At 24.4% G+C, this 14,616-nt stretch overlaps 3 protein-coding genes across 3 annotated transcripts in view; 1 reads left to right on the forward strand and 2 right to left on the reverse strand.

Annotated features, from left to right (window-relative positions):
• Positions 1-1,943: 1,943 nt before the first annotated feature.
• Positions 1,944-5,230, reverse strand: LOC126901340 (isocitrate dehydrogenase [NAD] subunit beta, mitochondrial). Its single transcript, XM_050677742.1, has 8 exons — positions 5,014-5,230; positions 4,870-4,929; positions 4,744-4,812; positions 4,455-4,673; positions 4,176-4,382; positions 3,651-3,815; positions 2,495-2,704; positions 1,944-2,421 (listed from the first exon to the last, which is right to left on the reverse strand). The coding sequence occupies exons 1-8, from the start codon at positions 5,053-5,055 to the stop codon at positions 2,191-2,193; spliced, it is 1,203 nt and encodes a 400-aa protein (XP_050533699.1). The 5' UTR covers positions 5,056-5,230; the 3' UTR covers positions 1,944-2,190.
• Positions 5,231-5,356: 126 nt separating this feature from the next.
• LOC126901336 (NADPH-dependent diflavin oxidoreductase 1) lies at positions 5,357-12,287 on the forward strand. Its single transcript, XM_050677733.1, has 9 exons — positions 5,357-5,582; positions 6,168-6,350; positions 6,409-6,660; positions 7,139-7,268; positions 7,326-7,583; positions 7,652-7,906; positions 7,962-8,126; positions 11,717-11,943; positions 12,021-12,287. The coding sequence occupies exons 1-9, from the start codon at positions 5,494-5,496 to the stop codon at positions 12,247-12,249; spliced, it is 1,788 nt and encodes a 595-aa protein (XP_050533690.1). The 5' UTR covers positions 5,357-5,493; the 3' UTR covers positions 12,250-12,287.
• The window catches only part of LOC126901338 (melanocortin receptor 5-like), a 95,847-nt gene continuing 89,037 nt past the window's right edge, over positions 7,807-14,616 (reverse strand). The window contains exons 8-9 of the transcript XR_007703027.1: positions 11,342-11,645; positions 7,807-7,904 (exon numbers count right to left, since the gene is read on the reverse strand). The gene's annotated coding sequence lies outside the window, so the exon portion shown is untranslated. The remainder of the gene's footprint in view (positions 7,905-11,341; positions 11,646-14,616) is intronic.

The following is a 14,616-nucleotide window of genomic DNA, read 5'->3' on the forward strand; positions in this document are numbered from 1 at the left end:
ATAGTGTAATAATATAATATGTCATAATATTCAATATAATGGTTCAAAGTTGTCATTTAGTTAATTAAATATTTTTTTATTTTATAAGCTAGTTATATTACCATTATAAGATTAAATGAATTAAATTACAAGATATTACCATTAAAATAGAATAGACAAAAATGGCTAAAAATAACTATTAAAAGAATCACTCTGTATTTCGTTACCTCATTTCTTATAAGACATTGGTAGCTAGAACATTTTTGTTGGATAAGGTAGTCCATTTCCTTTTAATATACTTATTGAGTTTATATTCAGAAAGTTCATTCCTAAAAGAAAATAAATATAATCTTATGACGGTTTAACAATTTTAAACTTATTGAACACTCAGATTCTAAAAAATTAATGTAGTTTATATTAATGAATTAAATAATTATAAAAGCCAAAACAATACTTAAATACAAAATTCATATTCATAGAATATCTGTTCAAAGTTACAAGTTAATATAAGTTATAGAACACTATTTATTTTTTTATTAAAAATTATAGAATCTATAAATTAATATAAGTCCCCCCTTTAATTACCAATTATTACTAATTTTGCATCTTTAATTTATCACATAAAGCCCTTAATTACAAAATTTCACCCCTAACTACTCTTATATACCCCCTTAACTAAGAATTTTTTACCCCTCGACTACTAACTTCACCCCTAACTACTTCTATATACCCCCTTAACTAAGAATTTTTTACCCATCGACTACTAACTTCACCCCTAACTACTTATATATACCCCCTTAACTAAGAATTTTACCCCTTAACTACAAAATTCACCCTTAACCATTCTTTTACGCACCCCCTTAACTACTATTTTTACCCCTAACTACTTTTTATATACTCCTTAATTACACTTAAATTACTAATTTCGCCCCTTAATTATATAATTTTATACCTCCTTATAATGACTTTAAACCCTTAATTACTAAATATTATTAATTTTCACCCCCTTAATTACTAATTATTATTTAACTCCCTTAATACTAAATACTATCATAGAATAATTACTATTATTCTGCAAAGAAATTATAATAAAAGTTTATAAAATATATTAATAATCAAAAATAATTGCTAAATTCTTATTAAGTCAAACAAAAGCTTATCAATAAGAACAAACAATATAATAAAAATTGATCATTGTGGCTATTATTAATTTAAAACTAAAAAATATAAGATGGTGAATGTTTTTTCAATAATGTTATTTTTATATTTTGGCTAAAATACTTTCTAAATTATATTTGTTCGAATGAAATACTATTCTACTATATTAAAGTTCATTAAAATTATTTTTTAGCAAAAATATTTTCGTATAAACTACTGTAGGTTCTATATTTTTCGGCTGTCTTTTAGTCTCCCTATTTTTTACATTTGATGATTTTCCAAGTATCTCTAGAAGATTCCATTTCCAATATGGGGTATTTGAATTTTACTTCGTTAAAGGGTATTATCTTTGGATAAAGTTAGGCTTTATTTTATTAGTGTTAATACTCCTTTAGTATACTTATTCCGTCCCAAATTCAAAGAAGCCTATAGAGGCTCTTTGGATTACTCAATATCTACCAGCCCATGCTAAAATATCGTGGTGTTAAAAAAGTAAGGGAACAGATCAAATATTACAAAAAATGAAAAGAATAGAAACCCATTTTTCTTACTTATTGAACACTTTGTATATTATAAATTCATCTTTAATGTTGCAATACATATGTACAGAATGGAGCAGTATAACTGACAGCTCTTACAACTTTTGATCCAATAATCCTTTTGTTGTAATTTTTTTTAACAACTTTTGCATTTATATACTATGTTAGAAACACATTTTAATTTTTTGAATAATACTTACAACTAATAAAAGGATTTAGCCTTTAATTAGATTTAATTTCCTACTTGGAAAATAAAAAATACAAACATATATTTTTTAATTTTATTTTACACAGCTATACAATCAAATACTTAATTCTATAATACAATCAAATTAATTTTAACTTACTAATTTTACAATTTAAACAGGCAAGGTTTATTAATAAATTATATATTTCAGGCAAAAATTATACATACTAAGGGTTATGAACAATATGTTTAAATTATGTTAAATAAATAAAACAAAATAAATTATTAGGAAGTTTCAAATTAATTTAAATAATTTAGCAACAGGATTTAAATAATAGCTTTAATAACAGCGTCAGTGAATTCATGAGTACTACTTGATCCACCTAAGTCTCTAGTTCTTACTTTTCCCGCAGCTAATACTTCTCTAATAGCAGTTCTTATAGCTTCACTATAGTATTGTAGATTAACATGTCTTAACATTTTAGATGCGCACATTAACATTGCTGTTGGATTAGCAATGTTCTTACCAACAGCAGTTTGGAAAACATGTCTTGCACCCTAATAGTTTTAGTTCAGCAAAATAATTAATAAAAAAATTTAGATTTAAAACATAAAGAAAATATTAATTTACTGGTTCAAAAACAGCACATTCTGGACTGAATGATGAACTGGCAACAACACCAGCTCCACCAACTAAGCCAGCTCCCAAATTATCTAATATATTACCATATAAATTGGGCATAACTAATATATCAAATTGTTGAGGGTTGGATACCATTTGCATAGTACAGTTGTCCACAATCATAGATTCAAAGTTTACACTTGGATACAATTGTTTAATCTAAAAATAAGTATCAGAATATCATTTTTGGAAAATGTGATTTTTAGCTTCGATGCAAAGCTGAGTTTATAATTTTACTAAGTGTTTAAAAAAACATACCAAAATAATTCTTTTTTAAATTGAAACGTTAGATATTTCCCTATCATTTGATATAAATTTTTTGAAAATTTTACCCTTACCTGCTCACAGGGGGGATTCAAAATAGCAACTTCTGCGCAAAAATTAAACATTTTTAACTTAAGTTTTGAAAATGTTCTGGAAATACTCCGATATGTTAAAATAAAGCTAATGTTATGCAATTTAAGTTAAAAAAGTTAGTCCCGACGATTAATTTTTTATGTACAAATTGCTGATTCTAATTACAGTCAGATATCATCTATACTTGTTCCAATTAGGCAATATCCATACTGAGCCACAACCCCACTACGCTACCATTTTTTTTTTTTAATAAAATAACTTATCTTAGCTATGTGATAATGTGGTAAAATATTAATTTTATACGCATGCTAGAATATTATTTAATCAACATAATATTTTTATTTTATTATAAAAAGGGCCTGGTTCAACTTTTTTGCAAAATTCATTTTCTTGTGATACATATTATTGAATATTGTAATTTCATTAATATTTATGCAGTTTTAAATAAAAATATAACATGTACAAAAAACAAATGTTTCCTTTTTAGTAATAATAAACTATAAAAATTATTTGAATAAGAGCGCAATTCTACCATTCTTAAACTATTATTAAGGCTGTTAATAAAAAAAAGTTATATTTTATAAATTAAATCCAACTTATTTAATATATTAAAAACGAAAATAATAATAATCTTATAAATTTTTTTTTGTATCTCCAGGAAAAATACAAAATTCAGAATGGACCCTTTTTTCTAATAAGCATTAAATTTTATACATTAAAAAAAAATGTTATATTTGTTTTGTATTACTTCAGTACAACTTTTTAAAAATAATCCGTCTCCTAATTTCATAATATTTGCTTTATGAACACAAGTAACTCGTTTACGGTTGTTTCTAATTGCATAATCAAAAGCAAATTTAGCTATTCTTTGAGATTTTGCTGCTGTAACAATTTTTAAACATTCAACAACACCCTAGACAAAAATAATTTTATTAAAACTAACAAAATAACTTTAACAATAGTACTTTTGTATGTAATAGGCAAGTAATAATGGAAGTTGAGCCAATTTGATACTAACTACATTATATATTATATAGGTTGGTTAACATCAGGTTATTCTGAAGATTGGATTATTATATTCTGGGGAAAATATTAAGAACAGTGGTGTTGCACTAGCTTTTTGTATTAAAGGTCATATTTATTGCAGTAATTGAAATTTATGTGGGATAAGCCATTTGACAACCAATAGTCACAGGCTCTATGGTATTCGAATTGTTAACTGTGTTACATTATGCCTATACATTAGATAATAATACTAAATAATAAGATTTACATCAACAGATTCATGTTCTAAAGCTGAATATTCGCCTTCAGTAAGTTCTCGAATAATAACAATATCTATATTTTTATGCTTTGATGCAACTCCTGGCCATGATACTACATGTACAACATTTGAATATAAATCTAAGCCTTTTCTTAGTTTCATATGCAAGTTTTGAAGTTCCCCAGAATAACTTACATCAGGACTCATAAGTGCCCCCTAAATTATATTATAAACATTATTAAAAACATCTTTTATCATCAAGGCATTTTTTATTACAAGTGGTATTACCATTAAACAGATTCTATTACGATTTATTGACTTGATAACATCTTCCACTTTAGCACTACTATTGTGCTGTACTTCTGAAAACAGTATTGTTTCAAAATCAACAGGAACACCGATTTCTTTGAAAACCGTTTTAACAGAATTCATTAACTCAGGATAAACTCCATCACCAGGAATCATGGTACATGTAATACGATCAACTGGCATATTAGGAAATTTTTCCTATAAAAAAAAAAAAAAAAAAATTAAACAAAACCAATACATATAGTAGGGTTTAAGGAATATTATTTACTTCGTTTGATTCATTTGATGCATATGCTCTTGCAACAGGAGATATTGTACTTGATAGTTTACTCAGTTCCTAAAAGGAATATAATTAATTAGAAAATATGGGTTATTGAGATAAACTAGGTCTTACTATAGTTGATGGCGAGTGAATACATTTATTTGATTTAATTCCTAAAATATTTTGAGTAGACTATAAAAAATGTAATATAATTAGTTATAAGATTCATGATAGTTTTTTACTTTAAATTTTAAAACATAACTAATAAATAAGTACCCGATTCATAAAAAGTTTCATTCCATTTTTTAAGATTGACATTTTAGCAGCTATAATGTAATATACAATTTTGAAGAAATTTTTTTGAGTAGTAAATTTCTTCAGTTAGGTCGTTGATAAAATAAAATTTCTTTTTCCTCCCGGGTGGTTAACTTTATTTTTTACTTTGTATTCTGATAACATTAGCGCTGTCCAATGAATTCACAAATTATATTGCGAATGTTTTAATCATTGGTTGTGTTAAAAAGTAAACAGCTGTGAGCGTATGGCACAGACTATAAGAAAAGTCATATTATCTGAAATATAGTATAGAAATAATAAATATTGTAAATAGAAATGATAAGAATTTTCAAATAATGATAACGATTTCAAGTAAAGTATTAAAAAAAAATAATTTTATCTCACGCTATTGAAAGTTTTTTTGATGTAAAATTGTTTTAAAGTTTAATTAAATTTTTCTAAGATAAAATTGAATAAAACATGGAAGAAAGACGTCTTCTTATTCTGTATGGTAGTCAAACTGGCTGTGCCCAAGAAGTTGCTGAAAGAATATGGAGAGAATCTAAATGGTAAACACAGTATTAACAGACATATATTAATAATATAATATGTTATAGTTTATTGAAAATTTTATCTATTACTTAAAAAATTAACATAACTTTATTCATTTGCTTATATGATTTTCAAAGTTCTTTTTCTATCTAGAGTCCCCATATAGTGTTGGGCTCAATACCAAGCCAAATTTAATGTATTAAAATGCTTGTAACTCAATAAATACTTATCCTAAACTTATTATCATCCAATCAAATTTTTTGTAAGAAAATTCTAAAAAATAGCTATTTTGAAGTTTTGAAAAAATAAAAATTTATTTTTATTTTTAATATAAAAATAATATAATAATAAAAAAATATGCTTTCAACATAGTCCAAAATTGAACAAATTATTTAAAAAAGTAACTGCTTTGTTTATAAAATAGGAATAATATTTCACATTAAATTGGAATTTAATTTTTTTAATAAATAAAAATTGAAAAATATATTTTTCATTTTAGATGAATTTTGGTACAGCAAAAATCATTTTGCTAATTTTACAAATGATAAATATATCTTGTTGAGTTATGCTATGTTTAGAAAAAATTTTTTTACACAATTTAGGCTTAAATTAAGTGGTCCTGTAATTGCAATGGATGATTATCCCATTAATAAACTTATTTTTGAAAAAAAAATTATTTTCGTTTGTTCAACTACTGGTCAAGGTGACACACCAGATAATATGAAGTATACTTGGAAATTTTTGCTGAGAAAACAATTGCCTTCAAACTCTTTAGCCAATGTTGAGTAAGTACAAGTTTAGTCACAGTAAAATTATTTTATTAAAATATATGTTCCAATATAGATTTGCTGTTTTGGGCTTGGGAGATAGCTCATACAATAAGTTTAATTTTGCTGCTAAAAAATTATATAGACGTCTATTACAGTTAGGTGGCAAACCTTTTTGTGATGTTGGATTAGCTGATGACCAACATGATATTGGAGCATTTGCTGTCATCGACCCTTGGATAGAAAATTTATGGACAATTTTATCAAAAAAATATCCAACATTAAATGAAAATTATTTTATGAATAAAAACCAATTGCCACCTCCGAGGTAAAACATATAAAAGTAATAACATATCTATAATAAATTCTTTTTAAAAGTTTGTAAAAGCATAGTTTGGACCAGTATAGATATTTCATAATTATTAACATTACTGTAGTGATTATAGCGCTTTCTATAATATATCAAGAAAAGCGCTTTGATGTGAAACTGTTATATTACATAAAAATTTGTATAAAAAGTGATTTTTATATCATAACCCACTCAATTATTTATCTTTAATTAAAATATTAATTAAGTAAAATAGTAATTAAGTAAAAATAAATTATTTTTATTCTATAAGTAATTGAGTGGGTTATGATAATAGGTCATTCTGAATTTGTAATTTAAAAATTTTCATATTTTTTAAAATTTCACTCAAATAATAAATGCTAATTTTTTTATACTGTAGTAAACTTTAAAAGCTTTAATTTGATAAATGTAAAAAATTGTAAGATTTCTAAACATTTTCAAAATTTTTGTATTTCAGATGGGATATACATATGAGTGATACTTTAAATGTTAATGGAGAATTACAAAATTCTGATTTGCTGAAACAAAATTCTTCTTTACTACATTGTTTATCTAATGAAAGGATAACTGCACCAAATCATTTTCAAGTATTAAAAAGAATATTTGTGTTCAAGTAAACTTGTTAATAAATGATTTTTAAATAGGATGTTCGGTTAATTAAATTTGGTTTTGTTGAAAGTAATTTTAAGTATACATCAGGTGATGTTTTGATGTTACGTCCAGTAAATTCTGAAGTTGCTGTTAATAATTTTTTTAAACTATTTGAGGAAAATAAAGTATTAAATATCAATACTCATTCTATGCTGTCTATAATTCAGAAAAGTCATGACATGCCTGTTCCATACAATTTGAGTAAACCATTTTCTTTGTATCACTGTGTAAAAAATTATTGGGACTTAAATGTAATTAAAAATTTTTTTTTCTTTTAATTATTCCAAATTATTTTTCAATGTTTATTTTTTTTTTTTAGGTAATACCTAATAGATATGTATTTCAATTATTATTTCACTTTACTGATAGTGATTTAGAAAAAGAAAAATTTCAAGAATTTATTTCATTTGAAGGTCAAGAAGAACTTTATAATTATTGCAACAGACCAAGAAGAACTATTTTAGAAGTGCTAAATGATTTTCCACATGCGATATCTAATATTTCTCTATCATATTTGTTTGAAATATTTTCTCCAATACGACCAAGAGCATTTTCAATTGCTTCTGCTCCTTCTGTAAGAAAAAAACTATTTTAATTTGGTCTATGCATTTTACATAATTTTTTCGTAGGTACATCAAAATGAAATTCACATCTTAGTGGCTGTTGTTAAATATAAGACAAAGTTATTAGCTCAAAGAGTTGGCTTATGTTCAACCTGGCTTGCTACATTAGAAATTGGAGATAAAATTCCAGCTTGGATTCAAAAAGGCACTTTTAAACTTCCATTTAGCCAAGTATTAATCTATTTTACATTTTGAAAACAATTTATATATTAAGGTGGATCAAAAAAAGTTGATGTTCGAAATTAATGAGAACCATTTTAAATTTATTTTATACATTAAAATAAGCCTTTTGTGAAAATTTGAGATTTTAAAAAAAATTTTTACTGGTGGATCAACGGGTTTCTAATATTTTGACCAAAAATACCCCAAAAAACAAAAACTGGACTCTGTTATTCAATTTTTGGTCAAATATTATGATTAGTATATTAAAATAGTTTGATTTTTACTGTAGAATAAAAATTTTTTAGTTTCAAAATTTTAAGTCAAAAATTGNCTACTGTAGAATACAAATTTTTTAGTTTCAAAATTTTAAGTCAAAAATTGATAGCGTGGATATCATAATTAACATCATTATATGGTATACTTCTAGTAGGTCTCAAAAAAAAATTCTTGACTAATCTTAAAAACTTATACTTTTTTTTATATTTAATGCATAAGCTCAAATATACGATATTCTTGAAAATATGAATAACTGACGATTGTTTTTACATACTTTTGAAAACTTATTANAGGTCTCAAAAAAAAATTCTTGACTAATCTTAAAAACTTATACTTTTTTTTATAATTAATGCATAAGCTCAAATATACGATATTCTTGAAAATATGAATAACTGACGATTGTTTTTACATACTTTTGAAAACTTATTATTAAATGTAATAAATAATATAAGAATATAGGTATATGTTTTGAAAAAATTATACATCAATATAAATTTAATTAAAATTATGAAAAAGAAAAAATTCATTTTTAGTTTTATTATTAATTCGTTATAGATTTATATTTATTCAAGTACCGTAACTATTTCTCTTTATGCATTTCTAATTATACTAGAGATTGTGCTATCTGTAATTTTGAAAAAATCTATAATAATGTTATCGAATTTCATCAAATGTCAATTTAATATCTATCAATTGTGATCAACTAATTTGTTTGTTATACATTATAATATCGTACAAAAAAAAAAATTAATATCCATCCACTAGGAGCAATTCATAGAGAAAGACAGATGGCAAATATAATATATTGTATTAAATTTATATGTACCGTATGCAATTTAAATTAACAATTTCTGAATTAAAAAGTATTTATATTACTTATTTTATTAAAAATTTATACAAGATATTGGTTCGAAAATTTCATATGCAGCAAAATAATGACCTTAAACTACTACGAGAACTAAAGCNGCATCAAATAATGACCTTAAACTACTACGAGAACTAAAGCAATGTAATATTATTTATAAGTATGTCAGTGAGGTAGTGATAAAAGCTTTTTCTGGGTATTTATGGTATGTCAATGAAATAATTGTTGTATTATAATTTTTTGACAAAGATTTATCGACAGGCGTAAAAATTAAAATGGTGCAAGCATTAAATAAAAAAAGAGAACACAATTCAAAAAATGAATAGGAATCGTAACAGTAAAGGGTAATGAGGGTATAAATCAATTTGTCACAGAAAACACTAAACAATTATTTCTAACTCTTAAAATAAATGATAAATTTTTACACGATGATCTCAAAAAATGGCTTCAAAATTCAAATTATAATTTGGCAAAAACTAATGTTGAATCCTTATTTGTGGTAAATTATCCAACAGAAAGACGGATAGCTTTAATAACGTAATTTTAACAATTGCATAACAACTGACGAGAACCAAAGACAATATTTACTACAAGTTGTAGAAGAACATCGCAATGATTACCTAGACTGTAAGAAGTTAGCTTTAATGTTACCAAAAAAATGAAACTTACCTTCTTATTGTATTATATTTAATAAAAAAAAAGTTTTCAAAAGTATGTAAAAACAATCGTCAGTTATTCATATTTTCAAGAATATCGTATATTTGAGCTTATGTATTAATTATAAAAAAGGTATAAGTTTTTAAGATTAGTCAAGAATTTTTTTCTACTTATAGTATACATAAATATTAGCCAAACTGCATAAAAAAAAAATAAAAAAAAAATTTTAAGCTTACTTGAGACTAGAAGTATACCATATAATGATATTAATTATGATATCCACGCTATCAATTTTTGACTTAAAATTTTGAAACTAAAAAATTTGTATTCTACAGTAAAAATCAAACTATTTTAATATACTAATCATAATATTTGACCAAAAATTGAATAACAGAGTCCAGTTTTTGTTTTTTGGGGTATTTTTGGTCAAAATATTAGAAACCCGTTGATCCACCAGTAAAAATTTTTTTTAAAATCTCAAATTTTCACAAAAGGCTTATTTTAATGTATAAAATAAATTTAAAATGGTTCTCATTAATTTCGAACATCAACTTTTTTTGATCCACCTTAATATATAAATTGTTTTCAAAATGTAAAATAGATTAATACTTGGCTAAATGGAAGTTTAAAAGTGCCTTTTTGANTATATATATGGGAAATGACAACCAACAACAGGAATAGAACAAAGATATAATAATATCATTTACAATATAGAGGTGGCCTATCTTTCACTGACAACTTAAATAACTTTTGATCCAGTTAATTTTTGTTGCTATTTTTTTTCTTTTTTTGAATAGTTAATTTACTTAAAGGCTATAATAATAATAATGTAATTAATATCATTTTTATAATTTAATTCTTATTAATGTTTTGTAGTTAATTTTCTGTAACATTTTAAATTTTGAAAAAATTTGAATTTTTGGTATTAAATGCTGGCTGTGTTTTATAAAAAAAGATAGAAGAGAACACAATCTTTTCACACTAAATGTAATATGAGTATGGATTTTTCCATGAACATTATTAACATTCCAATAACCGGCTTTAGTTCATATAAAAACATGAACAATACAATAAAATAATATATAAAAATTGAAATTTTGACAAACTTTAAAATGATACAGACTATTTACTACCGAATATTAATAAGATATTTTTTTTATCAACATTTTTCATAAAATCTTATCTACAAAATAGCTATCTTGGTTTATTTTTTTAAATTGTATTTAAAATTTAAATATAATTATAGATCTAACATATAACTGTTATTTAAAACAAAATCAGTAAAAAATATTAACTAGATCAAAAGTTATTTAAGTTGTTAGTGAAGCTGGGCCACCCTGTAAATTATAATTCATATACATAAAAGTTAAAATAATCATTTACAAACAAAAATATATATAAATTAAACTCATGAATTAAAACATACACGTTGACAAAAACACATCTTAGCCATTTCACGTCTGACACACGACATAATTGAAGTTTTCCCAATGACAATATTAGATGACACCACCATTCGCCTCTAGACCATGGAAGTTGTGTCATCTAGACATTAATGGTACCCATATGTATAAATATATATTTTCTTTTGAAAGCCCCTTAAGGGCTATTGAAACCTCCCCAAAGAGAAGTTTTCTTAACCATTTATAATCTAGGACAGGAGATTAGTCCATCAAATGAATGGGGACTTCAATTATTGAAATAATTTCTTGCACAGCATACGGAGTCACCTGTAATTGAAAATTATCCCCAAACCATTTGCATCAAATGCTAACACATTACCAACTTATATTATTTTCAGTCTTGCAATATCATAATGATTGGGCCAGGTACTGGTGTTGCTCCTTTTAGAAGTTATATTCATGAAACTTTAAGTAACAGAACTGGTAATGGTAAATCATTACATTTATTTTTTGGAGCAAGAAATCGATTGGGTGATTTTTATTTTGAAGATGAATGGAAAAAATTAATCATTGAAAACAAGTTATTACTATATACTGCATTTTCTAGAGATCAAAACTATAAAGTGTAATTTTTTTTAATTATTAAACAATTTAAATTGTTGTATGTATTTATAATTACACATGTATATTTTTTAATTTTAGATATGTGCAACACAAGATAAAAGAGCAAGGGGGAAATTTATATAAACTACTTACTGATTCTGAATGTTATGTGTTTATTGCTGGGAATGCTAAAAATATGCCAGATGCTATAAAAACTGAGTTTGCTAACATTTTTATGAAGTATGGAAATTTAAATAATGAAGAATCTATTAACATCATTAACAATATGGAACACAATGGACGTTATCAAACAGAAACTTGGAGTTAAAATTTTAGTTATTAAATATATTTTAAGTTAAGTTATAATTGTTTTTATTTCATTTTTATTATAATTGGTATTATTACATTATGGTACATGTACTGCATATCTTTAAAGTAATGTAATTTTACACTACATGCTTGAACATAATTAATTGAAGGAATTCAAACATTATTTCTTATTATAAACCCAGCACAGTAGGGTCGCGGCATAGTTGGGTCCAGTATAAATAATATCTGACATTGATTAAAATTTATATCATAAAAAACGCTTCGATGCAAATCTGTAGATAGTGTTTAATTAAAAAAAAAAATTGTCAAAAAAGTAGGTCAAGTGAGAGCTGAGAAAATAAATNATAGTGTTTAACTAAAAAAAAAAATTGTCAAAAAAGTAGGTCAAGTGAGAGCTGAGAAAATAAATAATAGCTACAAAAAAAAAACCATATAGTAAAATAATATTAATATGAATTTCTTCTCACGAGAGGAGACTACAGTAATGGGATCCTTGATATTTATTGAAGTTATTGAATCTAAATGAGATAAAAATTAAATGAGTTAAACATTTTTTTCTAACTCAAAAAGAATTAAGAAAAAATTCAGTGCCAAAGGCGTGAAAGACCCAAGTGTTACCGTCTCAGAAACCGTACGTCGCATTCGTTACTTAAAATGGAAATTTAGCTAGTTCAAATTTTAAAGTTATTTTTCTCAACTTTAAAGAAACAAAAAAATTTAAATATGTTTAACTTTTTATACTATGTCAAATAGATTGATATAATATTTATGAAAATCAGTATAATTCCCTTATAATAAAATAAAATAAAATACAAAACTAAGAATTTTAACACAAAAATAGCATAGTTTTGAATACGGTAGCTATTTTCACATTGAAGACAAAATAAAGTCCGAAATTTTTTTTTTAATATTAAAGTATATTACATAAGCTTTAATTTAATATAAGATTATATTTAAGATATATTTATATATATATATATATATAAATGTGTCAGTATTTACGGAACACTTTCAAAAATTAAGTTGAAAAAGTTCTACTTTCTATATGCATTTTTATGTTTTGAACCCCCTGTATTATGGGAAAAGGTCCGATTTAAAAAAAAAATTATGTCGAATAAAAGAGGTACATAAATATTATTTCTTAAAAAAAATTGTGTTGATCCATACATTTTTCAAAAAGTTATAATATTTTAAAGTTAAAAATGTAAAATATAAAATCGAGAATTTTAACACAAAAATAGCATACGGTAACTATTTTTAACATGAAGACAAAATAAAGTCCGAATTTTTTTTTTCCATATTAAACTATATTACATTAGCTTTAATTTAAGATACATATAAAAATGTCAGTATTTACGGAACACTTTCAAAAGTTAATTTTTTGTGAAACAGTTGTCATTTTGAATCCCTCCCTGTGGGCAGGTAAAGGGTCAAATTTATAAAATACATCAAATAGTAGGTAATGACATTATGCATCTATAAAAAAATTATATTGATTTGTTCATTTTTGAAAAAGTTATGGCAGTTTTAAGTAAAAAAAATTGAAAAAAATTCGAACACTTTTGCACATAGAAGGTAAGATGTCGGGACAATTTTTTTTTTTTCATTTTATAGTATATGACATAACCTTTGATTTGATATATGTTTAAAGGACGCAGTATTTCCAGAACATTTTCAAAAATTAAGATGAAAAAGTTATTTTTTGTAAAAAAGTTACTATTTTAAATTCCCCTCAGTGATCAGGTTAAGTGTTAAATTTTCAAAAAAATGATATTAAATGAAAGGGAAATATCTAAGGTTTTAGTATAAAAAAAAATTATGATGATTTGTTGATTTTTGAAAAAGTTATGGAAGTTTTAAGAAAAAAAAGTGAAAAAAAATGACAAAATTTACCGATTTTTAAATTTAAAATTTTTTTGGAGATTTCTCCCATTTGCGGGGAACGAGGCAAAATTTTTCAATTATTAAGAGTAATGTCTTCGACATTGAAAGAAATCGGTTCGGTGAGAGCTGAGAAAAAGTTTCTATTCAAGTGAAAAAAAAACACATCATAGTAAAATTAATACCTTCTCAGTTTCGCATCGAAGTTAATATATGAATAAATATCTAAAGGGAAATGGTTTTATTTTGAAAGAAGGTATGTAAAATGAAAGAGATATATAAATAGTATTTATCATAAAAAAATTGTATTGATCCATACATTTTTCATAAAGTTATAGCATTATAAAATTAAAAATATAAAAACGAATTTTTTTACTAAAATCTTATTTTAGCTTCGATGCGAAGCTGAGAAGGTATTGGTTTTACTAAGATGTGTTTATTTTTTTTTTTTTTATTTTAATTTTTTTTTTTTTTTGTGTCTGTT

The sequence above is a fragment of the Daktulosphaira vitifoliae genome, unplaced genomic scaffold, assembly GCF_025091365.1.
Source record: "Daktulosphaira vitifoliae isolate Bord-2020 unplaced genomic scaffold, ASM2509136v1 Scaffold_3, whole genome shotgun sequence".
Classification (NCBI taxonomy): domain Eukaryota; kingdom Metazoa; phylum Arthropoda; class Insecta; order Hemiptera; family Phylloxeridae; genus Daktulosphaira; species Daktulosphaira vitifoliae.

What these genes read in the sequence shown, in the direction of transcription:
- LOC126901340 (XM_050677742.1), bottom strand. Translation starts at nt 5,055, where the DNA reads ATGTCAATCTTAAAAAATGGAATGAAACTTTTTATGAATCGG. An exon ending in TAGAACATGAATCTGTTGAT is followed by an intron (nt 3,816 to 4,175) that starts GTAAATCTTATT and finishes ATTTTTGTCTAG; the next exon opens with GGTGTTGTTGAATGTTTAAA. An exon ending in AATGTGCTGTTTTTGAACCA is followed by an intron (nt 2,422 to 2,494) that starts GTAAATTAATAT and finishes TAAAACTATTAG; the next exon opens with GGTGCAAGACATGTTTTCCA.
- LOC126901336 (XM_050677733.1), top strand. Translation starts at nt 5,494, where the DNA reads ATGGAAGAAAGACGTCTTCTTATTCTGTATGGTAGTCAAACTGGCTGT. An exon ending in TTAAACTTCCATTTAGCCAA is followed by an intron (nt 8,127 to 11,716) that starts GTATTAATCTAT and finishes TATTATTTTCAG; the next exon opens with TCTTGCAATATCATAATGAT. An exon ending in AGAGATCAAAACTATAAAGT is followed by an intron (nt 11,944 to 12,020) that starts GTAATTTTTTTT and finishes TTTTAATTTTAG; the next exon opens with ATATGTGCAACACAAGATAA.